This window comes from Myotis myotis, unplaced genomic scaffold, assembly GCF_014108235.1.
Source record: "Myotis myotis isolate mMyoMyo1 unplaced genomic scaffold, mMyoMyo1.p scaffold_m19_p_5, whole genome shotgun sequence".
Classification (NCBI taxonomy): domain Eukaryota; kingdom Metazoa; phylum Chordata; class Mammalia; order Chiroptera; family Vespertilionidae; genus Myotis; species Myotis myotis.
The window spans coordinates 7,191,230-7,205,512 of record NW_023416357.1 but is presented as its reverse complement, the minus strand read 5'-3'; the positions used below and the strand labels follow the sequence as shown (position 1 = coordinate 7,205,512).

The 14,283-nt window shown below is 41.6% G+C and overlaps 1 protein-coding gene across 1 annotated transcript in view; it reads left to right on the top strand.

The window, feature by feature from the left end:
* Positions 1-14,283, top strand: part of LIFR (LIF receptor subunit alpha) — a 69,492-nt gene that overhangs the window by 34,265 nt on the left and 20,944 nt on the right. Inside the window, exons 5-9 of the mRNA XM_036308241.1 lie at positions 599-762; positions 5,253-5,427; positions 7,252-7,506; positions 12,276-12,405; positions 13,038-13,207. Of these exons, the coding sequence (XP_036164134.1) occupies positions 599-762; positions 5,253-5,427; positions 7,252-7,506; positions 12,276-12,405; positions 13,038-13,207 (894 nt within the window). The remainder of the gene's footprint in view (positions 1-598; positions 763-5,252; positions 5,428-7,251; positions 7,507-12,275; positions 12,406-13,037; positions 13,208-14,283) is intronic.

Sequence of the window (14,283 nt, the reverse complement as noted above, 5' to 3'; positions counted from 1 at the left end):
GTCCCTTTCCCGGCCCCCTGCCCTGCTGACCTAGCCTTCCTGAAGGACTTGCAGATCTGCCCAGGGACCCATTGGCCTCCTCCCTCGGCGTCTTGGCCTGTATTATGGTCTTGCTGCTATTGATTGATACCTATAACCAGGAAGAGCCCATGGCATCCTCCTGTGAGTGACTCCCCAGCGTGGGGGCTCTGACACTGGGAGATGAGTGGGAGGGCGGCAGAGAAAGCCCAGAGCAAGCTTGCCATCATTTTCCATCCTTTTCGTAGGCCTGACCTACAGCCGTACTGAAGTTCTTTTACTGCTCTCCGATGTGACTGACCTACTGTAGGTCCCAGACCAGGGGACACTCCAAGAGACATTCGGGATTTGAAACAGCCGCTGATAAATCATTTTCTCAGATTTGGCCAATGAGTCACTGGGAGCCGCTTATATAAATAAATACATATACTCTCTTTTTTTCGGGAATAGGTTGAAGAGTTTCCTTCTCATTCTTGAGTATTTTTATCAGGAAGGAATAGAGTTTAAGATGAGTTGACTAATAGAAGTACAATATGAGAAATCATTACCTATTTTACTAAGTATTATCTCCTTTTTTAAGCCCTCATTCCAGACCCTCCGGAGATCCTGCGTTTGTCTGCCAATTTCTCAACTTCTACGTTGCACCTGGAGTGGAGTGACAAGGGCTCTGCTTTTCCCCGTCACACAAATGTCATTTGGGAAATTAAAGTCCTACGGAAAGAGAATATGGAACTCGTAAAATTAGTAAGTCTGAACCGAGTAGATTTTTTTCCTATGGCATTAAAGAAGCTGAATGCTTTTTAAAATGGCTTTTCAGGTGGCATCAGTGAACCTTTGGATTATTAGGGAAGTAGATCAGATATCCTTTCAGGGTTCATTAAAAACTAATCACTCATGCCCAGCCGGTGTGGCTCAGTCAGCCCATGAGCCAAGAGGTTGCTGGTTTGATTCCCGGTCAGGGCACATGCCCAGATTGTAGGCTCAGTCCCCCAGTAGGGGACATGCAGGAGGCAGCCGATGGATGCTTCTCTCTCATCGATGTTTCTGTCTCTCTCTTCCTCTCCCTCCCTCCCTCTCTAAAAATCAATGAAAAAACAACAACACAGAAAACCCCCCACTAGTCACTCAATGATTAAAATTATGTGCAGCCATTATAAAAAGGAAATTAAGGGAGGAACAATCCATGATTTTACCACTTGGGCACAGTAAACATTGCCTCCGTGTATTCCAGTCTAGCCTGTTTTATATGCATGTTTTTACATAAATAAAATAAAAGTGTGCATATAATTAAGTCTATTATTTTATCTTTGTCTAATATTATCAACATAAAAAGAAATGTTTTGAAACATATTTAGCCATAGTAATTGAGAAATTTTGTATAAATCTGTAAGTTTGAAGATATCTTAATCTGATTCTTATATTTAGTACTAATGCTTTTTCCCTGTTATTTTTTTTAAATCCAATTTTAATGGGTTTCCTTGTGATCTGTCTTCAGTTTGCTCTTAATCTAGGGGCTAGTGAGAAACAGTAGTGAGAAGTTTTGACAGCTGGTAACGTGGTGATCCTCCTCCTATCCTTTTACTCTCCTTCCCCCATGGGTTTGAAATGCGCTTAGTTATAGATTGAAGAACTAGACAGTATCTCATGATTTTACAATTTCTTTGCCTAAGTACATAGATGAAATAGTAAAGATAAATAGGATATCCTGTTTAAAGTTACCTTATTTTTCCTTTTTGACAATCCAAGTATTACATTCCTGAAACTATAGCAGTCGCCCTTGTTAGCAGGTATCTCCTGCCTCCAGAGTTCCCGACGCTGTTGTCAGAGCTGTGCACACGTTAATCCTTTGCGTCCACACAACAGGCCCATGTGAGAGGCACTGCTAGCGTCGGCCCCATTTCACAGCTGGGGCGACAGAGCCCCGGAGAAACACAAAGTGGGGGGCCAGGACTCGAACCCAGGCAGTCTGGGGCCAGGGTCTGCCCGGCCATTGCGATTATTGTACATGACAAGGATATAATTTTTCATCTATGATGCCCTCCCTTCCTTTTCACCCATCCAAACTGAACCTAGGTTTCAAGACTCATGTAAAATCCTACTCCTTATTGTAAAGCCCATCCTAATTACTTCAGCCTAAGATGTTCTTGCTTTTCTTGAATTTTGATGGCAATTCTTGCCTGTCAGTGTAATTTACAGCTAGAGGTGATATAGCTCTACCCTGTTGTCTCAAAGTTATTACTTATTTAAAATTATATTGAGCAGCTTTTTTATTATGGCTTAAGATTTTGTATTCTGGGTTCCTACTTCCTGGCTTAGGGTAACTTCTCGAAACCCTCTTTTTCTCATCTGTAAAGTGGTGCTAATATTTGCTTTAGTTAATGATATGATATTTATAAAGCTGCTAAACAATTATTAGCTGTTATTACTTCCTTTGTGGGGTAGATTTTTTAAAAACTAATGTAGGGTTGCTAGAAGAATAGGGAATCTCTTTGAAGTATGAGTGAAATCAAACATGAATGAATAGAAATATTCTAAAGTTACATGACTCATTCATAACAAGACTGCAAAGGCAAGGTAGTAATTCTCTACTTTTGAGAGTACATATGATCTTTGAAGAAAAATCTTTGTATGGGAGACACAGCAAGAGGTAAGAAAATAGAGATCGAACAAGTTCATTTTAAAAAGTGAAATAGAAGAGGGTAAATGAGCCAGGTCCATAAAAGTCACATTTTTATTTATAATTATGCATTATTAATATCAGAATTTGTTAGAATTGCTTATTATCAGTCATTTTGTGACAGGTTATAATGCAATTATTTTACAATACTGTAAAGATCAAGAACACTATATATTAATGTTTAGCTTATAAGTTTATTCATAGTGTTTTCATTTATAAGTTGACAGTTTCTGCCCACCACCTCCCGTACGGCCGTGGAAGCCAGGCGTAGCACAGGCCAGGGTATGACCTACCGGGGATCGATCACCCGTAGGTCACGCACCACCTTTGCTACTCCCATTTCTCTCTTCCTTGTTTTTCCAGTTGTGAGCAATGTTTCATTAACTCTGAACAATGGAAGATGGGAATTTAGTCCCCTGTCACCTCACATACTGTGTGCTTGCTTTCATGCTCCCTTATCTCCCTCCCTCTCTCTCTCTCTCTCTCTCTCTCACACACACACACACACACACACACAGTTTCTATCTTTTCCCAGTATTGTTCTGTTATAATTTTCTATAGACCGGTATTTATTGTTTGTATTATAGTTATAGAAACACTATTTACAGCTCAACCAAGTAGTGTATACAATTCTTTTTCTTTTTGGGGGTGGGGGAGGGGGGGAGGGGGGTAAAATTTCTTACCTTGTATTTTTAGTTTCATTTATCTACTTCAGTAATTCAATCCTAAGTTCTCTCCAGAGTGTGTAAATCTCGTTAAAATACTCAAGCATACTAGTATTCTATCAGTTATATATTTGTGAAGAAATCTCTCTGAGGATCTTCTAAGTTTGCAGATTCAAACCTAGATGTACCCATCACCCATTCAAGACAAACCTCAGTGTCTTTTGGCATATTCGTTAGGAAGCTATAGTCCAAGGGTCTCCAAGATCGACCACTGGATTCCTTTTACCTTTTTCTTTTATTATTTTTATTTTGTTGTTGTTGTTGTTTTTAAAATATATTTTATTGATTTTTTACAGAGAGGAAGGGAGAGAGATGGAGAGTTAGAAACATCGATGAGAGAGAAACATCGATCAGCTGCCTCCTGCACATCTCCTACTGGGGATGTGCCCACAACCCAGGTACATGCCCTTGACCGGAATTGAACCTGGGACCTTTCAGTCCGCAGGCCGACGCTCTATCCACTGAGCCAAACCGGTTTAGGCTATTATTATTTTTTTAATCCTCACCCAAGGATGTTTTTCCATTGATCTTTAGAGAAAATGGAAGAGAAAGGGAAAGACTGAGAGAAATATCAAAATGAGAGAAACACATAGATTGGTTGCCTCCTGCATGGGCCCTCAGCAAGGCCCATGCAGGGAAGAGCCTGCAACCGAGGTGTACGCCCTTGACTGGAATCGAACCCGGGACCCTTCAGTTTGCATACCTACGCTCTATCCATTGAGCTAACCTGGCTATCCCTTTTTTGTTAAGCTCCATTCTTTTAAAAAACATGTATCCTGTTCTTGCAATATTCTATTTCTGAAGGAGGGTATGAGTGATTTAAATTTCTTTTCCTTTCTGTGCAATGTTTCTTCAAGTTCCTTTTTTCATTATTTTGACCTTTGACTTTTAGAACTTTTTCTCCACTTTCTGATCATCCTGGTTGCTGCTCATATTTAAGTGAGTGGCCCTTTAAAAAATAAGAAAAATCTAATTGGAATTTTTGTTTGCCTAAATGAGGCTTGTTGACTGGGGCTCATTATAGGTAATTAGGATGGGCTATGTCATTATTAATGTTATTATTTTAGGCAAAAATCTTAACATTACTTTTTGTTGTTGTTGTTAATCCTCACATGAGGATATTTTCCCCACTGAGCCAAACCGACTAGGGCTCCACTGATTTTTAGAGAGAGTGGAAAGGAGGGAGAGAGACAGAGGGAGAGAGAAACACCGACATGAGTCGGTTACTGTTGTGCATCTGCCCTCCAGCATCTTCTGTTCTTGGCCCTTGTGCATTTACACCTTAAAAAACATCTGTCCTCTTGCTATCGAGAGATTTCAGGAAGCAAGAGAAAAGGAAATACTTTGAAGAAGTAAACATAAATGAGTCCTGATTATTGTTACTGTCACTATCCTATTTACCTTGTAGGGAACAGATCATTTTTTAAAAGGACAAGCAAGCCCTAGCCGGTTTGGCTCAGTGTATGGAGCGTTGGCCTGCGGACTGAAGGGTCCCGGGTTTTATTTCCGTCAAGGGCACATAACACGGTTGCCGGCTCCTCCCAGGCCCAGGCCCTGGTTGGGGCTTGTCCAGGAGGCAACCAATCGATAATGTTTCTCTCACATCGATATTCCTCTCTGTCTTTCCCTCTCTTTTCCACTCTCTCTGAAAATCAATGGAAAAAAATATCCTCCAGTGAGGATAAAAAAATAAATACAAATAAAAGGACAAACAAACCTTTGGCTTACTTAGCTGGTGGTAATATACAGTCCGTGGTGTTTGTCGATCCCGAAGGAGAGCAGAACGTATCCCTACGGGGGAGTAGAGTGTTGCGTTGGTGTTCATTTTGCAGGAGACCTACAACACAACCCTGAACGGGGAGGACACAGTCCTCCGCTGGAGCTGGGCCTCGGACCTGCCCCTGGAGTGTGCCACGCACTCCGTGGGCCTGCGGCGCTACGTCGACGACGCGCGCTTCTCTGGCCGCAAAGAGTGGAGCGACTGGAGCCCCCTGCAGAGCATTTCCTGTAAGCTGACGTTTAAAGAACCTTCGTTTCCCGTGGATGCGATGACCCTTGTTTCAGGGGGAGATGCAGTTGAAGCTTTCACTTCTCGGACCCCCATTCGTCTGCATGAGGGTCACTTAGGGATCTTCCAGGCCCCCCATCCCAGTGTGTTTTGATTCAGAAAGTCTGAGATAGGCCTGAGGAATCTGTATTTTTAAAGAACTCTCTGAGTGATTTGAAAAACATCCAGGTTTGAAAATCACTGTGGTAGACATTGAAGACCATCTAAAATTTGTGTGCAGGTGGTAATGAGATCAAGCCTGTATTTTTAAAAAAGGCTCCGAATTTCTCATCCACAGAGCAGACCCCTCGGGGTAACAGTTTTTGCAGAGACATGGGAATCGGCAAATATGCCCCAAATCACCAGCACATTGAGTAAGACTCCTATGCAGGCAGAATGCTGGCAGGACGGGAGAGGCCCAGCAAATTATTGGCACTAAAACGACGTTCTTAAAAAGACTGTGCCTCATCGTAGATTCTTCACCTTAGTGACAGTCTGGAGAAACGGATCCGAGGAAGGCAGGACTGGAGCAGGTGGATAAATAAGGAGAATTTTTTGCAGTTGAGGACAGTGAAGGCGTGACTAGATCCCCGGGGTTGGAACGGACGAGGGGGGAGGTGTGCAAACACTGAGGAGACAGAAGGAGAATCGGGGACGGTGCGTTTCCTCAGGGAGCAGTAGAGCCAAAGATGATGGTTAGTTTGGGCAGCTGGGTAGCTGGGGCTGCTTTCCACTGAGACAAAATAGATGAATGCATCAGGTAGGAAAGATCCACTTCATTTTTCATACATTGAGCTCGAGGGACATAGGAAGTGTCTGGAAAGCAGTGTCTTCTAGGCAGCTGGAAATACAGGTAGGCCACCCGGGTGATTGGTTGGAGCTGGAGATAACATATTTGAAAATCAGCAGCAGATATGTGGTGTGAAAAATGTTTAAATCCCGGAGGTTCCTGTAGCTCAGGGAAAGGGGAATGGAGACCAAGGACCCAGCCCTTAGAAGCTTTATGAGGATGGAAGAGAGAGACCAGCAAAGCAAACAGCCGCCAGGGGTGAAGGGTAGCGCAGGAGGGGACAGCCAGGGAACCCACGAGCGAAGGGAGTTTCGAGAAGGAGGACATTGGGCAGCTACCAGATGCTGTGGACATCGAAGGGGAAGATCGCTCAGAAGTGGCCAGGGACGGAGCAGTTCGGCCAGCCGGCCACTTCCGCGTGGAGTGGTTGGGGTAGAGCCACGTTGCCGCCTGGGAAAGAGTAAGTAGGTAGAACGGAGACTAGAGGTAATTTAAAAGAATGGCTGTTCAGGGGAATAAAAACCAGAGGTGTGGCTTTAAGCTGCACAGAGTTGGGATTAGAGGAAAAGTGCTGTTTAGAAGAAGGAGTATTCCAGCGTATATTCAGGGTGATGGACAGTAGCAAGCCTGCCCTAAATACATAGATCCATTCACAGGAAGGGAGTTAAGACTGACTTGTGCTTGGTGTTGACTTTTCACATGTGGATATACTCGTAAACCCATTTATCAGACTTTTAGAACTTCTTGGACATGAACCTATGACCTTAGACATTGACCTACAACCCCCTCCGTTCCCACCATCGCTCCACCATATGTAGATAAAACCACGCATATTTTACTTCTTGTATATGCCTTGTTCCTCTGTAACCTGGAGGACATCCCTGATCTTCGGGCCACCGTTATCATAAAGCTGCCAAAGTGTGTTCCGTATGCACTGGTCTGCGTCATGGTAAAAGACTTCTAAAGTCTCTGTAATTCCTTTTGATCTTTCTAGGGTCTACTGATATTCAGAATAAGGTTTTTCCTCAAGACAAAGTGGTACCTGTGGGCTCAGATGTAACATTCTGTTTTGTGACTCAAGAAGAAGTGTCATCAGCACAGATCAGCTACGCAAAGTATCCCCTTATTCATCTCGATGGGGAAAATGTGGCGATCAAGGTCCATAACATTTCTGCTTCTATAAGTAGTGGAACAAATGTGGTTTTCATGACAAACAAAGACATGTATGGAACAGTTATTTTTGCAGGATGTAAGTATAAAATATGTATTTTTTAAAACTGTTTCTATTAATCAGTTTTTGCCCTTTGAAAGCCTTAATGCTTTTTCGGGGGGCCTGAGGTGATTGTATTTCTTATTTATTTTTTTATTCTTTAATATAAATGATATAAAAGGCAGCAGATTTTACTTGTTTACAGGTGAGATCTAAGCTTGTTCTCTACATACGTGTATTTATATATCTTGTAGGTTTCGTAATAAGAATTTTATTTTAAATTCTCAGTTAACAGGTTCGCCGAGTCAAGAGAAGTTAGTATATAATTTCTGAATCCTTTAAGATTTCATACTAGGGGCCTGGTGCAGGAAGATTCGTGCACGGGGGATGGGTCCCTCAGCCCGACTTGCACCCTCTTCAATCTGGGAGCCCTCAGGGGAGCCCTCTCCAATCCGGGAGTTTCTGTCTGTCTTTGCAGTCATATGAGCAAATTGTCTGAGACCCCAACCCAGTTTGGTTTTGTGCTCACAATAGTAGAGGTCTTTTTTTTTTCTTTGCTCCATTGGTGGAGATTTCCTAGAAGTTGCAGGATATCTTCCTTTTAATTTTTCCTCGACACTCTGACTTTACTTATGTCTCTAACCTTTGCTTTCCCACCATCCTCCACCCGCAACAGTAACTTGCTCCAGGCTCACTTTGCTCTAGTGTCTAGGAAATCCGTCTGCCACCAGAACTACGATTCCCAGCATTCCTGGTGCTCCCCACGCTCTGGGCTTCAGCTTCTGGTCCAGGGGCTGCCACCATAACTACAATTCCCAGAATTCCTGGCGCTCCCTGTGCTCTTGGTTTTCACTTCCAGTCCAGGGGCTGCAGAAAGGAAAAGGACTGGGAACTTCAGCCGCCCCCAGGCCGGGCTGACAGGGCCAGACACTCCAGTGGCATCCCTGGGACCCAGGCTGCTCGGTGACTGCGTGCGTAGGCCCAGAACGGCCAGGGGGGTGGGGATGCCCTCCACATTGCCATGGTGATGCGGCAGGTTTCCCGCCCACCCCCTGGCCGCTTGGCACCTGCGCACGTGCTCGCTGCCTACAGGCCCGCCATCTTTGTTGGGTTAATTTGCATACTCACTCCTGATTGGCCGTGGAGCATTGTGAAGGGACAGTCAATTTACATATTTGTCTATTATTAGTGTAGATGAGTTAATTTTCCACCTTATTATAGCATACCTTTTGAAAATAAGCTCCCAAATTAAAGAAATTGTAATGATTTTATGCAAAATCTTTCAATAGCATGATATTTGTTTCACCCACTTTAAGAAGAATATATTTGAGAAGAGGGCAGTTGGAGACATGGGTGAGAAGACGTCCTCCCTGTTGTGTTGTGTGTCCTGTGTCCCAGAGTGCAGGGCATCTCTCTATTTGTGTACTCCATTCCTGCAGATCTAATCTCCAGGGCAATCCAGAAGTCGCTGTGGGGTTGCCAGATCTATATGGGTTGTGTTGAATGTGCACAGATAAGGTTGTTATGAGTTCTTGGTCCCCTCCCCTGAGGTCACTCTGGGCTGGTGCAGAGATAGCTTTGTCTCCAGCAGGGACTCTGCTCCCCCCACTTCCCGCATTCTTCATTCAAAGGCTCTGCGAGTGGTCTAAGGGTCTCCTGAAATGAAGTGTGTGAAATGTAGTGAGTGGGTTTCGATTGCTTTGTGATTTTCTTATGCTTTTATAAAAAAAAAAACTAGAGGTCCAGTGCATGGAATTCATGCTAGGCCTGGCTGGAGATCAGGGCTGATCCATGGGGCAATTGGCAGGGAGACTGGGGGGGCCCCTGCTGGCACCCACCTTGGTCGGCCTGGGGTCTGTGGGCTGGGGGCAACTCCTATGTTGAGTATCTGCGTTGGTGATCAGTGTGCGTCATAGCGACTGGTTGTTCCACCAGTCATTCCACCATTCAGTTTATTTGCATATGAGACTTTTATTATATGAGATATATTTTTATTGATTTCACAGAGGAAGGGAGAGGGAAGGAGAGAATCATTGATAGGCTGCCTCCTGTTCACCCCACACTGGGGATCGAGCCTGCAATCCAGGCATGTGTTTTGATTGGGAATTGAATCTTGACCTCCTAGTTCATAGGTTGATGCTCAACCACTGAGCCACACCTGCCAGGCTCTTACACTTTCTTCTGATTCTCGGCTGTGCTCCAGGTCAGCAGCCCTCCATCTCTGTCTCACGTCCATAGACACTTAGGATGAGTTACCTTCAGTTGCTGATCCACTTCCAAGGGAAGAAGCAGGATTAGGTGCACGTCTCAGCTTGCTGGCCGTAACCTTACTCTCTTTTGGCCTCCCCAGTAATGCACTGGAATTCAAGTGAGGGTGAGGTTATGTTCAAATTTAAGTTTCAGAAAATTAGATTTTCTTTCCTGATGGTATTTTAGGATATGACGTGCAGTCTAAGTTGAGAAGCAGTGGTATACGGTGGGAAGCTGCCCACTAGCCGCTACCAAAAAGTGAGATATCCACTTACAAACATGAAAGAAAAAAGTTAAAACTTAAAGGATGAGAATATTCACAGGTGTTATTATTTTAGTGTTCTAATCTTTTACCAGAGTCCTAGAACAAACCCATTTATTTCCTAATCGAACCTTCGCTGGTAGCATCTGTCGGTGGAAATACCACTCGCTGTTTGTGAGCTCAGAAGCAGCTATAGACTTTCCTCTGAAGCGAGCTCTTTAGAAACTTACAGCCAGGGCAGTCTATGGTGTGAGGAAGGGAGTTTTGTTTGTTTTTTTTCTCCTGTGGGCATCCTGTTAACCCACAATTTATTGAAAAGACTGGAAAGAATTTTAGAATCAGTTTGCCAGCTTCCCCCTCTACACACACATTTGTAATAAAAACCAGCCAATATTTTGACTTGGATTACATTAAATCTATCAACTTAGGAAAATTTTCTTTCTCACAGTATTGAGTCATTCAAACCAAAACCATGGTATAGCCCTCCATTTAGTTAGGTCTTCTTTAATTTATCTTGGTGGTAAGAGGTCTTGTATATCTTTTAGTAAATTTACTCCTATGTTTATGCCAATTAAAAATGGCTTTTTTTTTTTTTTTTTACTTCTCAAGCTTATTCTTGTAATTGAAAATAAATTTATCATTTCACAGACAGGAGAATAGTTATTTGCCAATACTTGTCCGTGTTCATGTATGAGCTAATTTAATCATAAGCAAAACAGATCTGTGAACATTATTTGTTCAGTAATCATTCATATGAGTCATTTTTATCGCCGGAGCTACTTCAGCATTAAATATTGACCTAAGAGTTAATCTTTCATCATACTTAAGATGTTTTAAAATAATACACTGTGGCATGGGATTGGAACATGTAAATATTAATATCACATGTCAAATTAATACTTTGTCATTTGAAAATATTTTCATAAAAATGGCTTTGATTTTTAAATTGTTATGTGCTGGTACATAGAAATACAATTGATTTATACCTAGTTTGCCTAGCTTCAGTTGATTCTTTTGTAAGTTAATGTCTTTGAAAGGAAAAGAAAAGCCATACATTAACTTGTAAATACTGCCCTCTGACATTTTTTTCTCTTTCTCTCTTTGCTTCCACTTCTTTCTACTTTGCGCCTGTTATTTGGACTTGAAGTATTTCAACTTAATATGTCTGCCAAATACTAAAATAATAAGCATTTAAAATATACTAAAAAATGTGCTGTCATTTTAATAAAGTGACTGAAGTTTTGCCTTAGATTTAAAACAAATTTCAAACCAAATATGTCAGTATTAGTTTCATTATCCATTTGTTAGACTTTGATATAAATACCCATCACTCCTGGCATTACCTAAAGCATCCCTGTAGGACATTGTTCTTATCTCTGGAGCAGGTATGTGAAATCTGCTAAGTCTTGGTTGATAAACTAAGAACTTTTGAACAGTTAGTTGTTTTAAAATAAGATTATTTTACATAATTTTTTAGTAAGTAGATAATTGTTTTTTTAAAAAGCTTACCTTCAGTGGCAGATAGTTTGGATAAAGTTTTGGGACACCCTATGTTTTCGGTTAAACATCACAGAAATATCAATTTCTATAATCATTGTCAGACTGTAGAATTTTTCCCTTATCACTTTAAAAGTCTTAAACACACTTAAAAAAAACCCCCCCAAAAAAACAACACCTTTTTTCTTTTTCTGGTCCTTCCTGAACAAAGCCAGAGAGAATGGTTTCAATAAAGAATGAAAATGACAGAAGAGCAGAATTCACTGTCAACATAGGGAGATGCAGAATTTTACTGAGAGTTACTTTGTAGATAATAGTCCTTGGGACTTACTTAAGAACTCGAAACTTGTAACATGACTTAGGTTGACTTTTAATATGACTTGGTACTTCTTTTCAAGCCATATATATGATCCATAATAATATGTTTAACCTGTAGATTTTTCTGACTTAACTTATTGGACACACCTTCCTTTGAGAGATTTTATAGACTCAAATAGTATTTAAGGGGAGAAAATATAGTCGCTATCTTCAAATTGCTATTGAGGAATTTTCAGATGAGCTAATACTAGTAGTCACTCTTCAGTATAATTTAATCTGTCATTTCTTATGTAATATGAACTCCGAACAAACATGCTATGGAAAGAACAGTAATTCCTGCATTGTTCAAAAAGTAAAATATGAACAGTACATTATCTCATTTTAAAGAAATGGTACAAAATATAATTAACATATATGAAACAGAACATTTTCGGGGGCATAGATGTTAAAATAAGTACATCTTTTTTCTTTTTCCTTTCAGATCCACCTGATATTCCTCAAAAGCTGAACTGTGAGACTTATGACTTAAAAGAGATTATCTGTACGTGGGACCCAGGAAGGCCGACGGCTTTGGTGGGCCCACGCAGTACAAGTTACACTTTGTTTGAAAGGTAAGCGTCACCAGGAAAAGACGCCAGACTTAAGCAGCATGGAGTCCATTAGAATGATGTCACATGATACAGCGAAGTGCTCTATCTCTTTTATATTATGAGCAAGATAGAAAGCCAGATATGTAGTATAAAATGGGATATACTGCAACTCAATGCGTGCAGGCTGGATTTGTCTCCTTTTTCACAAAGCCCGGAAGGAAGAAGCCTCAAATAGGAGCGAAGACTGTTTCTCGATAGCGGGCTTACGGCTGATTATTTTCTTCTATTTACTTATCGTATACACTTTCTTCTCTGAGGATGTAGTACATCTATAATTAGAAATAGAAATACTTGGAAAACGTTAATTGTTAGACATTTACCCATTCGTTTTTTCCTGCACCGTTTATCTCTTGCCATTTTGGTATTTAAAAAAAAATTATTGATTGATTTTAGAGAGTGGGGGGGTGGAGAAAGAGAGAAACATGGATTTATTGTTCCACTTATTTGTGCATTCACTGGTTGATCTTGTATGTGCCCTGACTGGAGATCGAACCCGCCACCTTGGTGTTTTGGGATGGTGCTCCAACCAACTGAGCTACCAGGCCAGGTCTTGATATTATTTTAATATTTCTTATTCCGCTCTTAATTTTCAGTTTTTCTGGAGAATCTGTTAAATTTAAAAGAGTTGAAGCGCCCATTAATGAAAGCTATCAGTTACTCTTTCAAGTGCTTCCAAACCAAGAAATATATAATTTTACTTTGAATGCTCGCAATCCTCTGGGTCAATCAGAATCAACGATTTTCATCAATGTGACCGAAAAAGGTAAGCTGCTACACAAACCAGTGTCTTACAATAACTTAGAAGTGGCAAAATGTCTTGAGATCACTGAAAGGTCTGTCTAGGGATTACTTTTTACTGATTATTTTCTGTACAATTACTTAGTATTAATCTTGTAAATGTCATTTTAAAAGCTTTAAAATGTGTAATTTCAAGTTTCACCGTTTTGTTGAATCCAGGTAAAATTTTGAAGGTCATTTCATTTACATAGAAACTGTCAGTAGCATTATCTAATAGTTTTTGATTTCTGGAAAAAAAAATTGCCCAATTTTTAAAGACTTTTTGTTTTGAAATAATGGTAAGTGGTTGCAGAAAATAATAAATTAGAGCCCTGGCTTTCCCCAGTGGTAACCCCTGATGTTACTGTAGTACAAGATCCAAACGAGGCAACTGACCTCGGAACAGTACTGCGAACCACACTACCGACCTTACCCAGCCCCAGTTTTCACCAGTTTTTATACGCATTCAAGTGTGTGTGTGTGTGTGGTGTACGTATATGTGTGAAGGTCCATGTGATTGGGTTTATGTTTAGATTCATGGACCCAACACAGTCAAGACTGCTGTCACCATGAAGGCACTTCCTCATGCTGTCCCTTTAACACTACCCTCATCCACACACACACGCTTTCACATCCCTGTCCCTGGGCAGCAGCCGATCTGCTCTTCATCTCCGTTGTGTGGTCATTTTGAGAGTGTCATGTGAGTGGAACCGTGCCGCATGTAACCTGTGGAGGTTGGCGTTTTTTACTAAGGGTAATATCCTTGAGATCCATCCAAGGTGTATGGGTCCGTAAATAGTTCACTCCTTTTCACTGCTGATGACTTCTTAAATTTTTGCCAATCCTATGAATCTGTAGCTTAAAATAGAGATAAAGTATGGCCCAGCACTTCGGCCTTCATCCCCATGGTCATTCCATGCGCACCAGCCGTGCCGGGCTCTGCAGCACAGAGATTAACAGACGCGGAGAAGGGCTTAAACCCGACGCCCTCTGGTACAGCCTGGCCAGTGATGGGCCGTGGTCCTGCTGCCTTGTTTGTTACATGTAAATCACCTTCGTCAA